The sequence below is a fragment of the Lonchura striata genome, chromosome 14 (genome assembly GCF_046129695.1).
Source record: "Lonchura striata isolate bLonStr1 chromosome 14, bLonStr1.mat, whole genome shotgun sequence".
NCBI lineage: Eukaryota > Metazoa > Chordata > Aves > Passeriformes > Estrildidae > Lonchura > Lonchura striata.
Window position 1 is genome coordinate 328,942 of NC_134616.1, and position 20,870 is coordinate 349,811.

The 20,870-nt window shown below is 56.3% G+C and overlaps 1 protein-coding gene across 1 annotated transcript; it reads left to right on the forward strand.

Moving 5' to 3' along the window:
* The first annotated feature begins 15,801 nt into the window (after positions 1-15,801).
* ZIC3 (Zic family zinc finger 3) lies at positions 15,802-19,657 on the forward strand. The gene is made up of 3 exons (XM_021542150.2): positions 15,802-16,843; positions 17,495-17,658; positions 18,603-19,657. Exons 1-3 carry the CDS (start codon positions 15,802-15,804, stop codon positions 18,783-18,785), a joined length of 1,389 nt encoding a protein of 462 aa, XP_021397825.1. The 3' UTR covers positions 18,786-19,657.
* The last annotated feature ends 1,213 nt before the right edge of the window (positions 19,658-20,870 follow it).

Genomic DNA, 20,870 nt, shown 5'->3' on the forward strand with positions numbered 1-20,870 from the left:
TATAGTCAGCTGTGTGTGCGGGATAGATATGACTGGATTATTATAGTCTGTCATTTCAGCATGAATTCAGACACTCTGTTAAGTGAGTATTATTTAATAGTCTGGAAAAAGCCTTTGGAGCTGTTATTATCTCTCATGTAAATGCACATTAAAGCAATTTGAACAGGAGAATCATTTTGCTGAGGGACTATATCCCTCCAGTGGGAAGGCTGAGGGGTTTATACTGTGCCACAGCAGAGCTACCTCTCCTCTGGAATGGCAAATGAGAGCTGTGTGAGCCCCCAGGATGTCAGGCTGCTGTGAGGAACGGCCAAGCGGCTGCTCAGGCTCTGGCCATGTGCTTAGGGATGCAGAGGAAACAGCCTTGCTTGGGAGGACCAAGATAAATAAGTTTAACACAAACATTTGTCCTGCTATTAGCAAATCTGCATGGGCTGAGTGCATCAGTCGCCTCCTTGCAGTGTGAGGCAGCTGTGCTGCCTGCGGGCTGCAGGTGAGCTGGGAACCAGGAACCCGCTGGGGAGGGAAAGCTTCCAAGGTCCAAAATGGATCCTTTGGGAAACCACTGGGTTTGGAGGCTTGGAGCTGTGGGGAGGGAGCCTCTCTGTCAGCAGATGGTAGCGAGACATGGAGAGCAAGTGGGGAAGAGGGATAAAATCCCACGCAGCACAAGGCTGCTTGGTGGGGATGTTGCTCTAAGAGACCTCCATGGCAGGGCAAAGGAGGTTTTAAAATTGCCCTAGGAGTAGGTCACACGTGTGCTCGTTCTCCATCCCTGCAACCTGCGCTGCGCCCAGACCCGACCGCAGCCGCCCTCCGAAGCAGACAGCAGCCCCCAGCTGCCTCATGATATTATTATTTTTTTATTTGCCTCAATAAAAATCTGTGAGTCATTAAGTGCTTGTCATGTTTTGATATGTGGATCAGGAACTGATCAATAGCCAGCCAAATTTAATAAAAAGGAGCTCTATTCTTGGGGAATGAGCTTGTTACCATGCCAACTATCGATCTTTTCTGACAGTCTCTGTAAGTCACAAAATGGGGTCCTGATGGTAGGTTGGTTTCCCTGCCTGCCAGAAAGGGTGTTGGTTGCAACCTCTGTGTCTAAAAGACTTCAGAGAAAACCTTGTTTTTTAATACTGCCTCTATGTAATTCTTTGGCAAACGTTCTAGATTGCCTGGAGCAAGTGGAAATCATCTAAAGGCTTTATTTTTCTTACTGGCTTCTAGGGTGGTGGAAATATAAGACAGAAGGTAGCAGAGCTCTGGTTTTGCACCAGAGCCTCACAAGGCATGGAGGGATGGAGGGATGGAGCCCAGTGCCAGCCCACACCCCTGCCTCCCTAGGACACATACTGCTCTTAGCATGGTGTGCTAACCACCACCTGGTTCCTGCAGCCAACATCCCAGAATTTTTCCTTGCAATTTTAATAATATGAGCCAAACAGTGTTAAATGGTACTGAAACAGTCCCCTGCCAGGTGGGAGTGGGCTGTTTCAGTGCCATTTAACACTGTTAAAAGTCGGGAGCCAAGAGCAGGGCGAGGCGGGTGAGAGCCGGGAGCCGCGGGATGAGGACGCAGGCAGCTTCCCTTCCCTTCCCTTCCCTTCCCTTCCCTTCCCTTCCCTTCCCTTCCCTTCCCTTCCCTTCCCTTCCCTTCCCTTCCCTTCCCTTCCCTTCCCTTCCCTTCCCTTCCCTTCCCTTCCCTTCCCTTCCCTTCCCTTCCCTTCCCTTCCCTTCCCTTCCCTTCCCTTCCCTTCCCTTCCCTTCCCTTCCCTTCCCTTCCCTTCCCCAGGCTCCGAGGCAGCAGGAGCCCCAGCGCGTGCAGGACGGAGCTCAGGGCTGCCAGAGGGTTTGTGTTTTCCCAGTTTGTGTTTTCCCATATTTGAGGGGCCTGCTCTGCAGTTTCTGAGATGCATCCACAGCCTACAGCACACCGTGATTTGGCTGCGAGTTGAGCTGGGTGTGTGTTATCTCGGCAGACTCATGGTGTGCATCTCCTCCCCATCTAATATATATGAACATACAGTGAGAGTCTTACAGACAAGACAATGTGTTTTGGCTTTGGCTGCATGAAATAGTTGTGCTATTCCTATAGGAGAAAAATTTAATTTTGCTCTGAATTCCTCTATAACCAGACAGCTCCCTGTTTATATCCTGGGCAATAAATCAAAGCAACATGAAGTCTTGTGCATGGAACTGAAGTGGTTTCTTAAAGCAAATTTGGCAGGAAATAAGTCATCATCATAAAAAGCCAGTTCATTCCTCATATACAATATACCACTAACTCTGCTAAAATCTGTAACCAGGCACATGACTGTGCGAAGGATAAAGAGAAATACACAAGCCCTAGAAATGCTGTGTGAGATAGACCATTTGATTCTCTTATTAAAATCACCCATATCTTTGTCAGAGAAATCACCCTGTGAATTCCCTGGCTCACAGGTTTGCAGCACGCAGGTACTCAAACTTCACAAGGGTCATTAGTTTGACTTCATATAAAAATAAGGTCACGCTGGTATCACATCTTCCCTCTGTGTTTTTCCTCTTTCTTCTTGCCTCCTCAACTGATGTTATTTTTCTCTCATTTTTTCCTACCAACTTTCCTTTCTAGTTTCTATTTCTATCGTGCAAACATGCCACGGCAAAGAGATGTAAGCAATGCATAATATATTTGCAGTAATGTATGATTCATTTACTAGCTTTCATAATTAATGTGGCTGTGTTTTACATACGCAGTACTTCCTGCATGCATTTTATGATGTGTACACTCTTCAAAAATCTAATAAAATGTAATCCGTTAAAAACAATGGCACTAGTCCTGTGGTGAGATTTGTGTGCAGATTTTTGCAGCATCTGCAGAAAGAACTTGGTGCCAAGTTTCTATTCTAAACACCAATTTTTTTGCTGCTGCTTTATGCAGCTCTGAATTCTCAAGGTGGAAATTATTATAATTATAGATATTATTATAGTGATACCACAGTTGCTCTGAGTATAATTTGCTTTCATACCCTGAAAACTTTCCAACCCAAATAATCTTTCTGTGTGCTCTCTGGAGTTCAATAAAAAATACAGAATTATGCTGAATTTATGAAGAAACGTATCAGAACTATACAACAGCATCTGTAGAATATTGGCTAAATAAGGCCAACATCTGCACCTCCAAAAAATTCATTCTTGCCTGGGATTTAGTGGGACTTAAAGCACACTCAGCTTCATCCTCTGGGCCCCAGGACCCTGTTTCCAAAGGTATTTATGCATCTAATTGCCACCAATATCAGCAAAAGTTGGGAATGGCTGGAGAGCTCAGGCCATGCACTATTTCAACATTATTATCTTCCTAGTGAGGATTTGAGGACCCCAAATTTATTTCACCCCATGAAAAAAAAATCCAACATGGCCATGCTGTTCCTTAAGACACTGTCCAAGGCAGACAGACAGACTTGGAAAGTTTTGGGTTCCTATCTTCGGTCTAAAAGTGTGTGTAAAATGATTTCAGCAAGAAAATCTACACTTCTAAAGAAGGCAATCTAACATTAATCTATTGAAAATTCAAAATTTGTATGAGAAATGGATATAATTTCCAGTGTAAAGTTAGAAATCTTGTTTCCATCTCTCTAGATACCAGTCCAATGTTTTCCCTGCTTTCCTCCAGCTGAATCCTCGTTAAAGCCAATGGGCACAGATCATCCCAGCTCGATGGCAGTGTGGGGTTGGGGGATTTACTCTTGTTTAAGCTCTGACCCCCAGCCTGGCTGAGAGCAGCCAAATCAGGCCCGTGCTGCTCCTAGGTTAGCACGTCAGCGATGCCTCAGCTGCCAGCAGCTGAGGGACACCACTGGCTGGAGTAAATGAAGCCTGGGCTGGGAAGTGATGGGACGAGATTTGCAGGGGATGGTTGTGTGCAGTAGGAAAGTGCAGCATTGTCTGAATGCTGCTGGCTGGAACAGCGAAGGGACAGCTGCACTTCCAGCATGACTCCAGTCCCTGCTTTTGCTGCACTTGCATCATCAGGCTTTCTCTGAAGTATTTGACACAGAGATTTTTTCAAAAGTATTTAAGCTTTGCTTTTGGGCGTTTCTGTGTCCCTCCCGGTGAAAGTTTCCCTGCTGGAGCAGCTGCCTGTGCTGCATGGGGAGTTTTGGGTAACTCACAGGTAACCAGCGGTGGCTGGTGCTGCTCCAAGATGGAGAGTGTGAGTTCCTGGCAGCTGGGAAAGCTGCCGTGCTGTGAGCTGCTTCTCTTCCCAAACCTTGCACCAGGGGAGAGGTGGAAAACTTCTCATGTGGAAAAATGTGCTAAAGACCTTACTGCCCAAATCCTACCTTTTAGAGGAATCGATACTTCTGCTGCTGTTGGGAAGTGAAATGCTGCACTGCAGCAGCACAAATGTGCTGTGTCCCTGTCTAGGGTGAGCACCTTGCACTTTGCAGAGCTGGGGGACACCAAGGGGGACACCCACCCCAGTGCACTCTGTCTCCCTCTCGGCCACCTCTCACCTTGCATGCTGCAGGAAGGGGGCCACAGCAGTAGCAAAGGACACTCATACAGTGCCCTCCTGGCAGCATGGGAGGGAGCTGTTAAAATGGTCATTTCTAAGGTTTTCTAGTTCTGACTATGAGCTGGATTTTGTTTTTTTCCTCCTGAATTTGGGGAGGTTCATTTTAATGTTGTGTTTACTGCTTGGATCTTTGGGCTTTGGGCTAAAGGTTATCTTGTGTTATTTCTTGCCACGTCTTGGGTTAGTTTTGCATGCTTATTTTTACCTTTGGGTTTTAGGTGGGTTTTTTGGCTTTGTTTCCTTTTTTTTTTTTTTTTTTGGTGATTGCCTTTAAAAAAAAAAAAAAAAAACATTTGCTAAATTAATTATTTAGAGAAGAAAAGCCAGGTAAAGACAAGTAAGTGTATCTCTGCCCTGTGAAGGTTCAGGAAATGCAAAGCTATGGATGGGGAGGGATCAAGCATTTTGAAACAGCAATATTTGAAAACTGTTTTGAAGTGAATCTTTTCAGTATTGGAGACCCAATAACTACGTCTTTGGCAGGCTTGTGCAGGTGCTAAAGCTTTCCTGGCACCTGCACCTGTATCTGTTTTGCTGCCATTCCGTCAGGTGCTTTTGCCGCAGTGTCCCTTCTCCTTCTGCCAGCAAAGCTCTGGGAGGGCTGCTCCCCTGGGCAGGCAGAGCACCTCTGCCAGGCCTGTGCTGAGCCCCTGGGAGTGGCAGCAATGGCAATATTTCCCATCCAAGGCAAGTGACGGCAGGCTCTGAGCTGGGACTGGTGCTGGCACACGAGCGGGGCTGCTGCTCAGCGTGGGCAGCTGTCCCTCAGCCCCAGCCTGCCAAGTGCCACATCAGTGCACTGCCCTTCACTCCCGGGGCCCTTGGTGTCCTAAATAGGTGGCCTCCTGTCCCCAAAAACTGGGCTCCAGCTGCCCCTGCAGCCCCCTGCAGCCCCCTTCTCTCAGCATAGCTCCTACCCAAACTCCCAGAGAGCCCCAGCTCCAATTCTGCCCTCTGGCACTCGGATGATGGGGCACAAAGTCTCTGGAAGAGATTTGGGGAGGGAGGAACAGCGTGAGTCTCCCAGAAATGCAACAACAGCTCTGGCACATGTGTGGGGCTCTGCGTGGTCCCATCTCATGACCCAACACTGTGGCCGGAAGGGCTGAGACCTGCTCAAAGCATCGGTTTTGAGGAGCGTCAAAGAGACAAATTTTGGGGGGAAAGGCGGAAATGTAGGACAAAAGGGACACCTTTCCTCTGCCTGATGTGGAGGAAATTTAAAAAAAGAAATGCTAATTACTGCTCAGACCCCTTTGCGGGATGAGGAGGGGCTGTGGCATTGCCGGCAGCATTCCCTGCTGGCCCCCCACTTCCACCAAGCGCCGTTCCCGGGGTCCTGGGATGGGGTGGCTCTGGGCTTATGGGGTTCTCCGGCCCTGCTGCGGCGGAGCAGTATGGGCTCCGCGGGATGCGGAGCAACAGCGCGGATGCCTGAGGATGCCCGAGAGCTTCTTCCTGCAAGGGCAAATGGGAAGGCATGAGGTGGCTCCCCGCATCAAAGTGGCAGGTATTGAAATAATATAAAATATTTATTATATATATTTAATTTTTTCCCCTGCACCAGTAAGCCACAGGTCCATTTGCACCTGTAATTCTCTTTTCAGGGTGGATATAATGCAGGAGCCGCTGCCGCCTCAGAGTTAAACGAGAAATAAAATAAAAATAAATGCCCGCATCTGCCCCGTTTTTAAGGCAAACGACAAAATAATTTCGTGTCTCCCGGTACAGCCAAACCCGCGCAATGACCGTGGCGAGACCCCAAAGTCTGGGGAGAAGGTGCAGTCTTTTCCTGCAAACGAGCAGTGCGAAATCTTGTGAAATAAAATGATAGAGGAAGGTGGGGGATCTCTGTAAATACGTTGTGCATCGACAGTCTTTATGCTCAGGTCGTCTGGGAAAGCGGAGGGGCGTCGGGGATGGCCGTCCCTCCCGACTCCCCTTTCCGTGGTGTCTGCCATGGTCACATCAAAGGACCCGCCGGGCAGATCTGTGCACACCCGAGTCCCTGAAATTTGAGCCTGGAAATACAAAACCAGATGATATTGATACATTACTGAACAGAGAAATATTGGATGTGTCTGTACGTGCGCAATGCCGGAGAGGTTTGCACAGTTTGTCTGGAAACGCCCGGAACTGGAGGCGGGTTTTAATAAAAACCATTTGCCACTTGTCTTCAATTAGGGTCTAGAAATTTAGCAAAAAGAAGAAATGTCTATTTTTTCCCTCCCTTGCTGCTGGGATCAAGAGGTAAACGCGGCGCCCCTGCAACGATTTCGGGGCTCCGCGTTACAGGAGAGAGGAAACACAAGGCGGTATTGTCGCGATCCGTGTCGGTGTGGCTCATGTCGCGACACACACCTGGCCGTGCTCTGCCGTTTCCCCGCCGGCTGCGGAGCTCCCGCGGGGCTCAGGAGCGGCGGGACGGGGACAGCCGGCTCCGGGGCCCGGCGACTTCGCACCGGGACTCTCCCAGCCGGGCGCGGAAAGGCCGAGCACGTTACAAGGTGCGGGGTCCCTATTCTTCTTCGCAGTGCCGCGGGGAGAGCCCGAGCCGCGACGGTTCTCCCTCCCCGCGGCTGGGCAGCCACGAAACATCCTGTCACCCCTTCCCAGGCAGGTGATGGGCACCTCGGAAAGCCATCCCCCGCCACCACCCCGGCCCCGATATCCCTGCATCCTCGTGTCCATGACAAATAGAGGCAACGCGAGACAGGAAAAAGGGAGGAGGGAGAGAAAGACACGCACACAATAGCCAGGCAAATTGTTAATAACTCCGGCGTTTGGGGAAGCCGGTACTGTAACTGCGCTCTCATCAGTCACCGCTCCTGAAGTGATAGTCAAAATGCATCTAAACATGCTGCGGTGTGATATATAAAAGCACAGCGGGATGAGCCGCTTTCCAAAAAGGGACTTGGTGATTGGTTAAGCCTTGGCATGATTGACAAGAGCTTAGTTTGGTAAAGAGAAGACACGCAAGCTTTCACAGCGGGATTTCTTTTCTAAAATATATCACACTAGCCTTTGAAAAGCGCCGCACACTATAAGGGAAATAAGGTTGCTTTATAGTGCGGTGACATTTCTTTAAAACACAACTAAGATCAAAAAAAGAAATAAAATGTGTTCCAAACGCAATGTTTTAATTAGTTTATTCTGTGCATTTGCTTTTATCTGGTGTATATATCACGGATCCCCACCCTTTAATTAAAACAACTGACTGCCTATACAACAACATAGACAAATGCTTAACTTTCTCCTTTGTAGCTACAAGCAAACTCAATTTACTACGGCTCTCTGAAGAATTTTTAAAATAAACGTGGACTCCTTGAAATCTATTGGGGAACGGGCGAAGGTAGCGGGAAATGGCTGTTTCCTGGCTTTGAAAACTTGAGAGGATGTGGAGTGTGGCGGGCAGCCCTGCCCGCAGCCTGTCCGCATCGCTCACCCGCCGGCTCCGCGGGCTCGCAGCCCTGCCGAGGGAATTGAAACGCAACGAGGGCACTGAGCTGCCTTCATCTGGGAGCCGCAGCTGAAGGGCTGCGATGGGGCTTTCCCTTTGCTTGGTTGCGTTTTGGATTTATCTTGTTTCTGTCTCTTGATCGCTTTTATTTCTTTCTTTCTGTTTTCTTTTTTTTTTCTTTTTTCTTTTTTTAGATTTTGATTTTGGTGCGGTCCTCATCGAAGCCCAGATTGCCGCATGCCCTCCCTCCCACCGGCACTGCCCCCTCCGGGCTCGATCACTTGACGCACCTTTCCACCGCCATCTGCCCCGCCTCTGCCCGACTAGGTTCTCGGTACGGAACTGATTCTCTGGCCAGGGGAATATAAGTCCTTTAAAAGGCTTCGAGTCTTTCACCCCGTGGCAAGGACATCGTTCACAGGGGGGTGGATCGTACCGCGGGGGCCGTCGCTGCCCCCAGCGCCCGGGGTGCGCTCCCGCGTCCCGCAGAGCGGGGCCTGGGGTATTCCACAGCGAAAATACACAGGGGAGGGAGTCAGACCCGCGAGGGGACGTCTGGGTGGGGATATCGGCAGCAAGAACAGAGCTGGCTGTCCCCGAAGCCCCCGGACACAGGCAGGGGATGAACCACCCCGGTGCCAAGCCGGACCCGGGCAGAGGCGGACACTGGGGCAGAAGCCCTCCCCCCACTCCGCACCGCTGTGATTCACCCGCCTTGGCCCCAAAGCTTCGAGCGGGTTTTGCCGGTGAAAGCGGCTCCTATTGCAGGGCTGTTTAACCGAGGGAAGCGAGCGAGGGCTGAGCCCGGTTCCCCCGGGAGCACGGTGCCCGGGCTGGAGGGGCCGCCGGAGTGCTGCCCTCGTTGGCGAAACGAGTGAGGCAGGGGCGAAGGGAGGAGCGGGTCAGACCCACAGCTGTGCGGGGGCACCGCCTGTCCCCAGGAGGAAAAGAACACAGGAGATAAAAGGGATGAGCAGAGCACCCAAGGGGACCGTCGGGGATGTGTCCTGGGTCGGAGAGAGAAGGGGAGCTTGGTCCTCTCCCCGACACCTTGGGGGAAACCCTGGGCCGTTGGGGGAGAGTCCCTGGGCGATGCGGCCGGAGAGAGGATGGCAAAAGATGAGCAGCGGAAAATCGTCGTTTTAATTGTTTAAAATACTTTAAATCGTTCAACACCTTGTTCCAACGCATCATCGGGGCTGGCGAAATCGTGTCCCCGTCTTAATGGAATGCCGGCTGCGGGAGACACCCACGGTGCCCGCTACCGGTGTGCCCGCCGATGAGCGTGACCCGACCCCCGGTCTCGGGCCCACCTGCGGCCCCTCAGACCCCGGCTCCGCCCGAGCACCGAGCGGCCCCGCTCGGGGCAGTCCCGGCCGGCGGCGGATCCCCGCCCGGGGCCGCAGGGAGCGGTGACTCCCGCTGCCGACCCTGCAGCTCCGGGCCGCCGCTGCGCCCAGCGCTGAGGGAGAGGGGCTGGAAGCGAGAGGAAGCACCACGTTCTCTCCTGGGGCTCCCGGCCACGAGAAGAGCGCTGCAGCCCGACACAGCCCGGCTGTCCCCGCAGCCGCCTGGGACCTGCTGCAGGCTGAGCAGGGTAGCCAGGATGGGCTTGAATACGCTTCCTCGGAGCTCGGCATCTTCCCGGGGCTGACCCCAGCAGCTAGAGACCGCTGTTTAGAGCCCCCAGAGGTGCCGGTTCAAAAGGGGCGGTTTGCCCCCGGAAAGGAGCTTTGTTGCCAGTGTTTACACCTGCTGCGAGGCCCCGGGGAGAGACGGGTCTCGAGCACGGCGGCAGCGGGGTTGGTACCGGGACAGAGCCCCACGTCTGCCTGCCCCGTGTCCTCCCGGGCAGGGCTCGGGGGGCCCGTCCGTGCGCGGGCAGGGGCGGGGGCGGCGCCCGCAGCCCCGGGGGTCCCGGCGGCCGTCGAGGCCGGCCCCGGCCGCTCCGCAGCGCCGCCCCGCGCCCGGCCCCGCCGCAGCGCTCCGCCCGTGGGGCCGGCGGGCTGAGGAACGGGGGCGAGGGCTCCTCCCGGGACAGCCCCTCCTCATTCTTCCTCTGGCTTTATCCCCAGCGGCTCCTGGGATAATCTCTGCACGTCAAACCCCAACTCAGCACGGCCAGGGTCACCCATCGGGGCCTCTCTGTCTCACCGGTGCTCGCCACTGGGCAGGGAGGGTCTGCCCAGCCTCGCCCGGCTCGCGGAGAAAGGCCCAGGGCAGGAGAGGGCCGCGTACTCCGGGCGCGGGCTCGGGAACAGCCGGGGCGAAAAGGCAGCGGCCTCGGCACGCTGGGGAAGGGGCGGCCCTGCCCCGGTGGATGATGCCGGCCCGGCGACGCCCGAGGCCGGGATGCCTCCCCGGAGCCCTGGGCTTGCGGTTGCCCCTCAGAGCTCAGTCACGCAGAAAGGCTGCCTAAAGTCTGTGTCCCCCGCAACAGCGGGACAATAGAGCCACCCTTCGGGTCACAGGTCACCTCCTCGCTGATTGAGATATTCGCCGCTTTCCCCCACCCTCTCTGCTTCTCGGAGGCGCGGGGGGGTTCTCAAGGGGGCGGTCGGAGGGCACGGATGCTCTCGGCCGGGCCGGGGTGCCGAGGCCCCGGCTTGCCCCGCTGTCCGCTCGCGGGTCTGCACTGTTCCTCCTCCTGATGGCTTAGCGAGGGATAGGGGATGGGAGAGATGAGGGGTGGGTGTTTCCCCCTTGCAGACTGTGGCCTTTCCTGGGCTGACTCCGGTGTGTGGGCACCCCAAGGCGCAGGGAGCCTCCTCAGCTTCCCGTAGGGCTGCGGCACCCGTTGTTCCCTGCTCCTAGGTTTGCCTTGGCCCCATTTGGGCGACAGGACACAATTTCTTCTGCAGCACTTGAACCAGTCCTCGTGGTTTTCCCACTCGCTTCCGAGCCTGATGCATATTTTCCACGCAGCTGAACGGTGATCTTCATTTTAGGGGGGAAACTTCTCCCCATCACCACAAAACGAGCAACAAGCCCTGGTGCCCGGGCGAGGTTGCCAGCGTCGGTGTCGGCCCGGCTCCACGGGGTGCAGGGGAGCCCGCTGGCACCTACGTTTCCTCGCCACTCCAGTCTTTCTGCCTGCCTCCGTCTGGCCTTTGATATTCCTCGCCCCCTCCCGTTGCCGAAGTTCAGACCTGTTTACTCCAGCCCAGATCTCTGAAGTTCAAATGTACATGTGCTTCCCCCTCCGCTGAGTGACAGCTACAATGGAAATGTCTCGTTCGCTCCTGGTTTGCATATAATTACACCGGAGATGCAATATGTTTATGGCAGGAGAAAAACTACTTGTCTTTACGCTTGTTAAGGATATTCATTTAGCCGCGATACAGCGCGGTTTAAAAGCTCTTTAGGGTGGATGGAATATTCCCCTCGCCGCCGTCTCTCAGCTCAGCGCGAGGGGACTTTTGTTGCTGTTATCCCGGGTTTGTTCTGCTTTTTCCTCGCATCCTCGGTGTAAGGCACAAGGGAAATCCACGGAGCCTCCGATCTGGAGCTCCTGGGGCCGTTGCTGAAACTTCACCTGCCCCTGGCCCGCTGCGGAATGTGCCATAAAGCGTGGGCACCCGCTGGGGACCGCGTTTTCCTCCTGCGCTGGAGGCCCGAGACCTCGCGGTCTCCTCCTGGCGAGGCTCTCCGGACCGCGCCGGGGTGCTGGGACGGGGCCGCGTTCATCCCCGGGATCCCCGGGAAGCCCGGCAGGGAGGTCCCGGCGGGCTCTGGGCACGGAGGGACCCCCAACGCTTCCCAGGGCATTTGAAATTTTTGCAGCTCTTAAGTTCCAAAAACACTTAAAAGGAAAACAAAAAACAAACAAAACAATACAAAACAAATCTAAAAACCAACCAACCAACCAACCAACCAAACAAACAAACAAACTAAAAAAAAAAAAAAAAACAAAAACCCCAAAAAAACCCAAAAAGGTGGGAGAACTGCACAATATTTGTTCTTGACGTAAAGCACGGGGTCTTTCTTTGCCTTCCCCACACGTTGGGAGCACGGAGGGAAAAGGGAGCCTGGAGACTACTTTTACGGTTGTTGTTGTTTGCATGTTTGCAATTGAGATAGATTTTAAATGGAAGAGATGAGAGGTACCCCGACTTCTGGAAAATGAATTGAGTTTGGCCAGAAATACCACTGAATAAAAATGGAAATTACTGAATTTATAAAATAAAGTATAAAATACATATTTTTATATACATACATACATACACACACACACACACACACACACACACACGCACGCACACACACACACGCACACACACACATATATATATATATACACACATATTCCGAAAGCTCAGCAAGGGAAAAACGATCATAGGCTACACAGACAATGCCTTTAAAAAAAAAAAAACAAACAAACAAACAAAAAAACCCCACCTCGTTTTATACAATTTTTGCTCCCCGAGCTGGCAAATTCCAGTCAGGATGCGACGGAGTGCAAATAGTGACAGAACACCAGTGCGGATGCTGCCGGGTGCACACACCCAGGCAAAGTTGGCAGAGTAGAAGTGGGAAACGTATAAAAAGATTTATAGGTTAATTGATGTAGCCCAATCCGCCATACACAGCTGCTAGGCAGGCTGTGGCCAGCAAGCCGTCCCGAAACGGATATTCCTCGTCCAAAATTACGATTATTTCGTTTTTCTCCCCAATCCCAGCCCCTCGGGATATTTTTCTCGAAGCACCGCCGTCGCGCCATTGCCGATGAGATTTTTTTTTTAGGCGGAAAACAACTTAAATTTATTTTTTTTAAATCTTCTGCCTCTGTGGAGCCACAGTCGCTCTTTCTCGCCACGCCGGAGGGTTTCCCAGCCCACACCCGCGCCTCCCTTCCCACGCCCGCCGGTCGGGGCAGCCGCAGCCCCGCGTGGTGTGAGCACCTGGGCGGGCAGCGCCGCTCCGCCACCGCCACCGGCCCGGCCCGGCCCGGCGCGGCGCGTCCCACCCACGGGGGACACAATGCCGCACGTGAGGCCTCTGCACAAACAGGGGTCAGTCGCCCTCGGTCGCTCCAGGTCGGCGACTTCAGAGGCTCTGCCCTCCCCGACGCTCAGCTGACGGGAATAATTGAAGTTCCAACCCCTTCCCCACGGCCTTTTTTTTTTTTTTCCCCTTTTTTTCTTTCTTTCCTTTTTTTTTTTTTTTTTTTTTAATTTTTATTGTGGGTTGGTTGTTGTCGAGAAAGAAAACCCTACACGTGCGGGAGGTAAATATAATTAATGACCCCGGCGCAGCCCTCCGGAGACAGGCAGGTAGAGCCTCAGCGGAGCAGCAAGGCGGCTGCGGGCCTCGCCGCGTCGCCGCCGGGGGCCGATGTGACCGGCTACCCCTGGCCCTGTCCCGGCTTCCCGGCGCCCGGGCTCCCGGCCGAGCCGCGGCGAGGGCTGCGATCCCGCCGGCTCCCCCGCCGCCCGCGAGCAGCCGCGGCTGGAGCGGGGAGAGCAAGAACGCGGCCCCGACCGCCCCGGTGGGTGCCCCGGTGGGTGCCACGGTGGGTGCCCCGGTGGGTGCCACGGTGGGTGCCCCGGTGGGTGCCACGGTGGGTGCCACGGTGGGTCCCCGCGCTCCCTCCTTCTGCTCTGTTGCCATCGTGCACTAACGGCAGCGGCGGACTCACCTTCCAACTTTGGGACTGTTCTTGGCGGCTGTGGCCTGGGAAATTTGAGTGTTTGACGGGCACTGGTGTTATCTCTCGGGGAGATTTTATATCGGTGGCTTTTTTTTTGTCCCCTTTCTTTCTTCTTCTTTTTTTTTTTTTTTCCTCTCTTACTTTTATTTTTTTTTTTTAATTTTTCTTTTACTCGCCCCCTGCAATCCTTAAAATAAAGAAGACGAAGCCTTTCCCGGGGCTGATTGGGGGGAAGAATGTGAAAGGGCCGCGGTAATAAAGCGCTGCTTGAAGCGGGCTCTCAATGCGTCTCTGAACTTGATCAGATTTTACGTTTCCTGCAGAGAGCCGGCGGCGAGCCTGAGACCTGCCCAATAGCCAGACTTGGGGGCTCAGCAAACCTCAGGATATTACAATTACAGCCATCTTTCTTTCTGCCTTTTATTTTCACTCTTGCTCCCTATAGTTCTTTGCAAATGCTTTCCAGAACAGAAAATGAGTGGATTTATAGCGCTGTCTGCAACTGATAATTATTCCAAGGCAGAACATTTCCCTTGCAAAATAAAATATTAAAAAATAAAATAATAAAAACAAAGAAAGAAAGGGGATAAAAAGAGAGAACGGAAGAAGGAAAAAATGAGAAAGTGAGAAAGGAAGAAGGAAAAAATGAGAGAGAAAGAGAGAAAGAAAGAGAAAGAATGAACGAGAGCAGGAAGAAAGCGGCTCGGAGCCGCCGTGGCGGGCGCTGCTCGGCCGCCCCCCGCGGGTCGGCAGGGGGTGGGGGACGGGGCAGGGGAAAGGGGCTGGGCTCGGCCGGCGGGGTGACCCCGGCCCGGGCACGCTGCGCACCGAGGCGGAGAGGCAGGAGCGAGCGGCTCTGCTCTCGGGTTTACTCAGTAAGGGTAAAAATGAATAGAAAACTGAAACAGATATATAAAGTATATATGATTATATATAAATGTATGCATACAGAAATAAACTGTAAACAGCCTCGGCTTTAGCTTTCCTTTTTTTTTTTTTTTTTAATTAAATTTTATTTTTGAACCAACGCGGCGGCTTTGCAGAGGCTTTACGCCGCCCCGCCGCGCCGCCCAGGGCGAGCATCCCGCGCGGCGTGGGGCGGCGCTGGCAGGGCACGGGCAGCGAGACGCGGTGGGACCGGACCGGGACACGGCGGGACTGGGACACGGCGGGACACGGCGGAACACACGGGTCCGGGCCGGGAGACGGCGGGACCGGACCGGGACACGGCGGGACAGGGACACGGCGGGACCGGGACACGGCGGGACACACGGGTCCCGGGACATGGCGGGACACGGCGGGCCGGGCCGAGACACGGCGGCAGACGGCGGAACACGGCGGCAGACGGCGGAACACGGCGGCAGACAGCGGGCTACGGCGGGCCGGGCCGGGACACGGCGGGACACGGTGGCAGACAGCGGGCCACGGCGGGCCGGGCCGGGCCACGGCGGGCCACGGCGGGCCGGGCCGGGCCACGGCGGCACAGGGCGGGCCGAGCCGCGCCGAGCCGCGCCGGGCCGGGCGCGGGCTCCGCGGCGCTCCCGCCGCCCGGGCCCCCCCGGCCACCCCCGCTCTACCTGCGGGGCGCGCGCGCCCAATCAGCGGCCGCGGCGGCGCGGGGCGCGTGCCAATCAAGCGCGGTGCCGCCAATGGGGCGGCGGGCGGCGGGTCAGGTGACGGGCGGCGCGCGGCCCCCATTGGCGCGGCGCGGCGCGGCCCGGGCTCGGTTTATGTGCGAGGCGCGCTCGGGCGCCCGGCAGTGCCCCGACGGCGCCGAGCGGGAGCGCGGCCGCCCCGCGCCTCCTGCCCTGCTGCGCCGCCCGGCCCGACCGGCGCGGCGCGGGGGGCGGGTGGCTGCTTTGGCTTTTGGGGTTTTGGTTTTGGGGTTTTTATCTTCTTCTTTTTTTTTTTTTTTTTTTTTTTTTGGTTGTTTTTTGGTTTGGTTTTGTTTTGCTTTTGTGTCGGTCGTGGGGTGCTCGCCTCGCTGCCCGCCCGCGGCCGGGGCCGCGCCTGCCCGCAGCGGGGGGCGGAGTGGGGGTGCGTTTTGGGGTGGTTTTGTACTTTTTTGGGGGCGGGCGGAAGGAGGAGGGGGGGCGGGCAGGCTGCCGCCGCGCCGACGGCCCCGCGCCCATGACGATGCTGCTGGACGGAGGGCCGCAGTTCCCGGCGCTGGGGGTGGGCGGCTTCGCAGCGCCCCGCCACCACGAGATGCCGGGCCGCGACGCCGCCGGCGGCGGCATGGGGCTGGGCCCCTTCGGGGACTCTTCGCACGCCGCCGCCTTCAAGCTGAACGCGGCCCCGCACGACCTCGCCGCCGGGCAGAGCTCGGCGTTCACGCCGCAGGCGCCGGGCTACGCCAGCGCCCTGGGCCACCACCACCATCACCACCACCACGCCGGCCAGGTGCCCTCCTACGGCGGGGCCGCCGCCTTCAACTCCACCCGCGACTTTCTGTTCCGCAACCGCGGCTCCGGCATCGCGGACGCCGCCTCCGGCACGGCGCAGCACGGGCTCTTCGGCGGCTCTCCCGGCGGCTTGCACGGCCCCGGCGGCATCCCGGACACCCCGGGCTACCTGCTCTTCCCGGGGCTGCACGAGCAGAGCCCGAGCCACACGTCCCCCAACGGGCACGTGGACAACGGGCAGATGCACCTGGGGCTGCGCGGGGACCTCTTCGGGCGGCCGGATCCCTACCGGGCCGTCTCCAGCCCCCGCACGGACCCTTACGCCGGCGCCCAGTTCCACAACTACAACCACATGAATATGAATATGGGCATGAACGTGGCGGCCCACCACCACCACCACCACCACCACGGCCCCGGCGCTTTCTTTCGGTACATGCGCCAGCCCATCAAGCAAGAATTGTCCTGCAAGTGGCTCGACGAGAGCCAGCTCAGCCGGCCCAAGAAGAGCTGCGACAGGACTTTCAGCACCATGCACGAGCTGGTGACCCACGTCACTATGGAGCACGTCGGGGGGCCGGAGCAGAACAACCACATCTGCTACTGGGACGAGTGTCCGCGGGAAGGCAAGTCCTTCAAGGCGAAATACAAACTGGTGAATCACATTCGGGTGCACACGGGGGAAAAGCCCTTCCCGTGTCCCTTCCCGGGCTGCGGCAAGATCTTTGCCCGCTCCGAGAACCTCAAGATTCACAAGCGGACGCACACAGGTAAGGCCCGTGTCCGTGTGTTCCCCCGCCCGGGACGGGGGGCTCCGGGGCTGCGGGACGGGCCGGGCCGGTGGCGGCCGGCGTGTGAGCTGCGCGGCGCTGCCTCCGCTCTCGGCCTCCGGAGCGGAGGGAACCATAGAAATGCAAATGAAACCTCGTTTTCGGTGACTTCCGCTCCTTTTTTATTCTTATTTTTAGGCCTGATTGGCGTCTCTTCTAATTAAATCGGCGATACTTTTGTCAAAGTATTTTTATTTGCAGCCCCGACTTTCCTTCAGCCCTCCTGCATGGGTGGAGGGAAGAGAGGGGGAAGGCTGGAAGCAAACGTACTTTGGCTTGTATCCTCGAGTAGGTCTTGTAAAGCTGTCCGAGCCGCTGAATTTATCTCAGGTCTTCTCCTTTCCCAAGCTCGCCCAGCTGCCTTCCCTGCTGGAGCCCAGCGTGGGCCTGGCGGGAGGTGAGTTAAAAGTCATAAAGCCTGACCCAAATTTATCCGACACGTAACAAATCTTGCTGTCCATCTTCCCCTTCATTTGTTGTGGTGCTTGTGCATCCCTAAGGTGGGGCGAGCAGGGCAGATGCTGTCCTTGGAGGAGGCGGGTGAGGATGGAGAGAGGAACGGCCCTCCTTCACCCTCTCTAAATTTCACAGGTGAGAAGCCTTTCAAGTGCGAGTTTGAGGGCTGCGACAGGCGCTTCGCCAACAGCAGTGACAGGAAGAAACACATGCACGTCCACACCTCCGACAAGCCCTACATCTGCAAGGTGTGCGACAAATCCTACACCCACCCCAGCTCACTTAGGAAACACATGAAGGTAAATCACGCCGGTGCTCCAGCCCTTTCCTCCCTGAGCAGTGATGCTCAGTCGCTGGTGTGCTCAGGGCTCATTCCCCCGGAGCAGAGCTGAGCTCCTTGTTCCGAGCACGGCCCGAGCCGTCCCCGCTGTCTAGGCTGTGGCTGGAGCACAGCCCGGGGAAATGGCGCAGTTTCTTTTCCGCTGGTGCAGGCGCTGCCCGGTTTGTGGAGCGGGGCTCGGTGCGGGCAGGCTGTGCAAGTGCAGCCCGGCCTGTGGCTGCAGCCCCTCGTGCTGGGATGCCGCAGCCCCCCGGCCAGGCCGCTGCAGCAGTGTCCGGGGGCCGCGGCAGGCGTCTGTTGCCGATGCTCAGTGGCCGGCCGGGCGTGAGCTGCCCTCCGGCCGAGCGTGAGCTGCCCACTGCCGGGCATGAGCTGCCCGCCGGCCGGGCGTGAGCTGCCCACTGCCGGGCATGAGCTGCCCGCCGGCCGGGCGTGAGCTGCCTGCCGGCCGGGCGTGAGCTGCCCACTGGCCAGGTGTGAGCTGCCCACTGCCGGGCATGAGCTGCCCGCCAGCTGGGTGTGAGCTGCCTGCCGGCCGGGCGTGAGCTGCCCACTGCCGGGCATGAGCTGCCCACTGCCGGGCATGAGCTGCCCGTCGGCCGGGCGTGAGCTGCCCACTGCCGGGCGTGAGCTGCCCGCCGGCCGGGCGTGAGCTGCCCACCGGCCGGGAGTGAGCTGCCCGCTGCCCCAGGAGTGAGCTGCCCACTGCCAGGCATGAGCTGCCCACTGCCGGGCGTGAGCTGCCCGCCGGCCGGGAGTGAGCTGCCCGCTGCCCCAGGAGTGAGCTGCCCACTGCCAGGCAGGGCCCGGCCACTGCTCCACGTGTCCCTCCGGCATGGAGGAGCAGGCCCGCGGGGTGCTGGAGGACCCGAGCTCGCTCCCATCTCTGCCTCTTGGTTTTAGGTGCACGAATCCCAAGGGTCGGACTCTTCCCCTGCAGCCAGTTCGGGGTACGAGTCCTCCACCCCGCCTGCGGTGGGCTCCGCCGGCAGTAAGGACTCCACTAAAACGCCGCCGGCCGCCCTGCAGAGTAACCCCGGCCATAACCCTGGACTGCCCCCCAATTTTAATGAGTGGTATGTGTGAAGGCAGCTGCTGCCCGGCCACAGACTGGACCAAATGCATAGGGAACGAGGCAAAAAAAAGGACAAACCAAGCCAACTGCAGCTCGCTCCCACGGAAATAGAGTTTCCACACCGATGGCCGCATAGTGCTACACCTACTTGACTGCCAGGATGTGGAGGGGGGTCTTTTATTATTATATTATAATTATTACTATTTCTTTGCAAGCCCAGACGCTGGACTAGCCATGTCCTTTTCTCAGGATTAGATTTTTTTTTTTTTGTAATTTTTTTCAGTCTCAGTCATTTCTTTGGTTTTCACTCCCCCCCCTTGCCTGAGTCTCTCTTCCTCCAATTCCCAACTTATTTTATTTTTCTTAATTTGTTTTTTTTTTTTTTTTTCTCTTTCTTTCGGTGGGATGTTGACATGAGGATGAAAATTCTCCTTCGCCTTAGTGGTGATTGTTTAAACTTACAGTCTTAAACCGTGCCAAAGTCCTGTTATGTCTTGAACTTTCCTTTCTAGCTCTCTTGCTGCTTCTTTCTCTGCTCTTCTCTTTCTCCTTCTCTCTCCAAGCATTACACATGTGAATGTATTCTCGTCTGATGGGGTCGGTCAGTATTTTTCAGGATGAGGATGTGGTGTTTATTCTGCCCAGATTGTGACGTTTAGTATAACAGTTGCCTTTTTGTAATAACTTTTTTTGTAAATACATACCCATGATGCCATATTTATCGTTCGTAATTTAATTATTGATACAAAGTGCCGGGAACTGAACAATATTTATGGGGGAGAAAAAATTGTTTTCTAACAAAAAAATACAAACAAAAAAAATCCAACTCTGTACAGCTTTTGGTTATAACTGCCTTAGCATTAAAAGTTTATTGTTTTGGAAAGAGCCGTTTTTGACTTCCTCCGGGGCATGGGGAGTCGCGGGTACCGTCGCGGGCCCGGATGGCGCTGCCAGCGGGGCCGGGCCGTTGTTTTGGAGCCGGTGATGCCGGGGGAAGCGCCCTGCTCGCCGCCGCTCTCTGCTGCCCCTTTGTCCCAGCCCTGCACGCCCGGCGGCTTCCCGAGCGGGCCGAAGTCGGGGCACGGCGCCGGCGAGCTGGAGCAGCCACGGGGGCAGCGGGGCGGTCCCGACGGTGAGTGCCCGGTGAGTGCCCGGTGAGTACCCGGTGAGTACCCGGTGAGTACCGGGCAGCGCGGGCTGTAGGGCTGCGCACCCGTGCCGGACCGGCCCGCCGACAGCGGGCTGCTTGCCGCGGGGTCCCGGGGCGACCTCGCGGCGGGCAGGATTGTCTCCGTTATCGTCTGGTTTGTTTTGTTCTGTTTTTATTTCTGACTAGGATGCGGAAAAACCTTCCCGTCTTCAGGAGAGAAGAGGCATCGAGATCGAACATGTCCCCCGAGAAACTTCGCGGCGTCGCACAGGAGCCCCAAGCAACCAGAGCGACGGTGAAACGGCTCCTCCCGGCTCATGGCGGGGCTCCGGTTGGCCGGAGGGCGGCGGCTGGCCGGCGGGCCGGCCGGGCAGCGGCGGGAGCGCCGACGGCCGGTGCCCGGCGGGGCGCGGCCAGCCCGGCCGCTCGGCTCCGCAGCCTCCTCCGGCAGTGCGGGCTGAGCCCAGGCGAGGCAGGGACCGCACTGCGGCCCCGCTCCTTTGCTGACCGGCGGAGACCGCAGACCAGCCCGTCTTGAACTTGACTGGGGCACAGCGGAAGGACGAGGGGTGGTCCATCCCCTCCTATTGCGGCACGGGCTGCTCGGGCGAGCAACCCGCTCAACCTTGCGTGCTTTGAAATTTTACATTTGAACAAATTTACCCTCTCCTTCCCCCAAAGGTAGAGAAAAAAAAAAAAAAGAAGAAAGGTTTCTTGGGCAGAAAAGGACAGGAGAAAGGTGGCTTGCAGCCTCTGCATCTGCACAGCTAAAACAAAAAAAAAAGAACCAAAAACGTCCCCCGAGCTCCCCACTGGCCCCTTAAAATAGTTCTCTTCGAGGTGTCCCGGCTAGACGTGGATGTGTGCTTCTCTTTTTCCGTGAAGTCTTTCTCTGGCTGGCCGCGGAGCGCTGCCGGCGCGGCTCCGGCCGGCCGGAGCGGGACCG

What these genes read in the sequence shown, in the direction of transcription:
- ZIC3 (XM_021542150.2), top strand. Translation starts at nt 15,802, where the DNA reads ATGACGATGCTGCTGGACGGAGGGCCGCAGTTCCCGGCGCTGGGGGTG. An exon ending in TCACAAGCGGACGCACACAG is followed by an intron (nt 16,844 to 17,494) that starts GTAAGGCCCGTG and finishes TAAATTTCACAG; the next exon opens with GTGAGAAGCCTTTCAAGTGC. An exon ending in CACTTAGGAAACACATGAAG is followed by an intron (nt 17,659 to 18,602) that starts GTAAATCACGCC and finishes TCTTGGTTTTAG; the next exon opens with GTGCACGAATCCCAAGGGTC.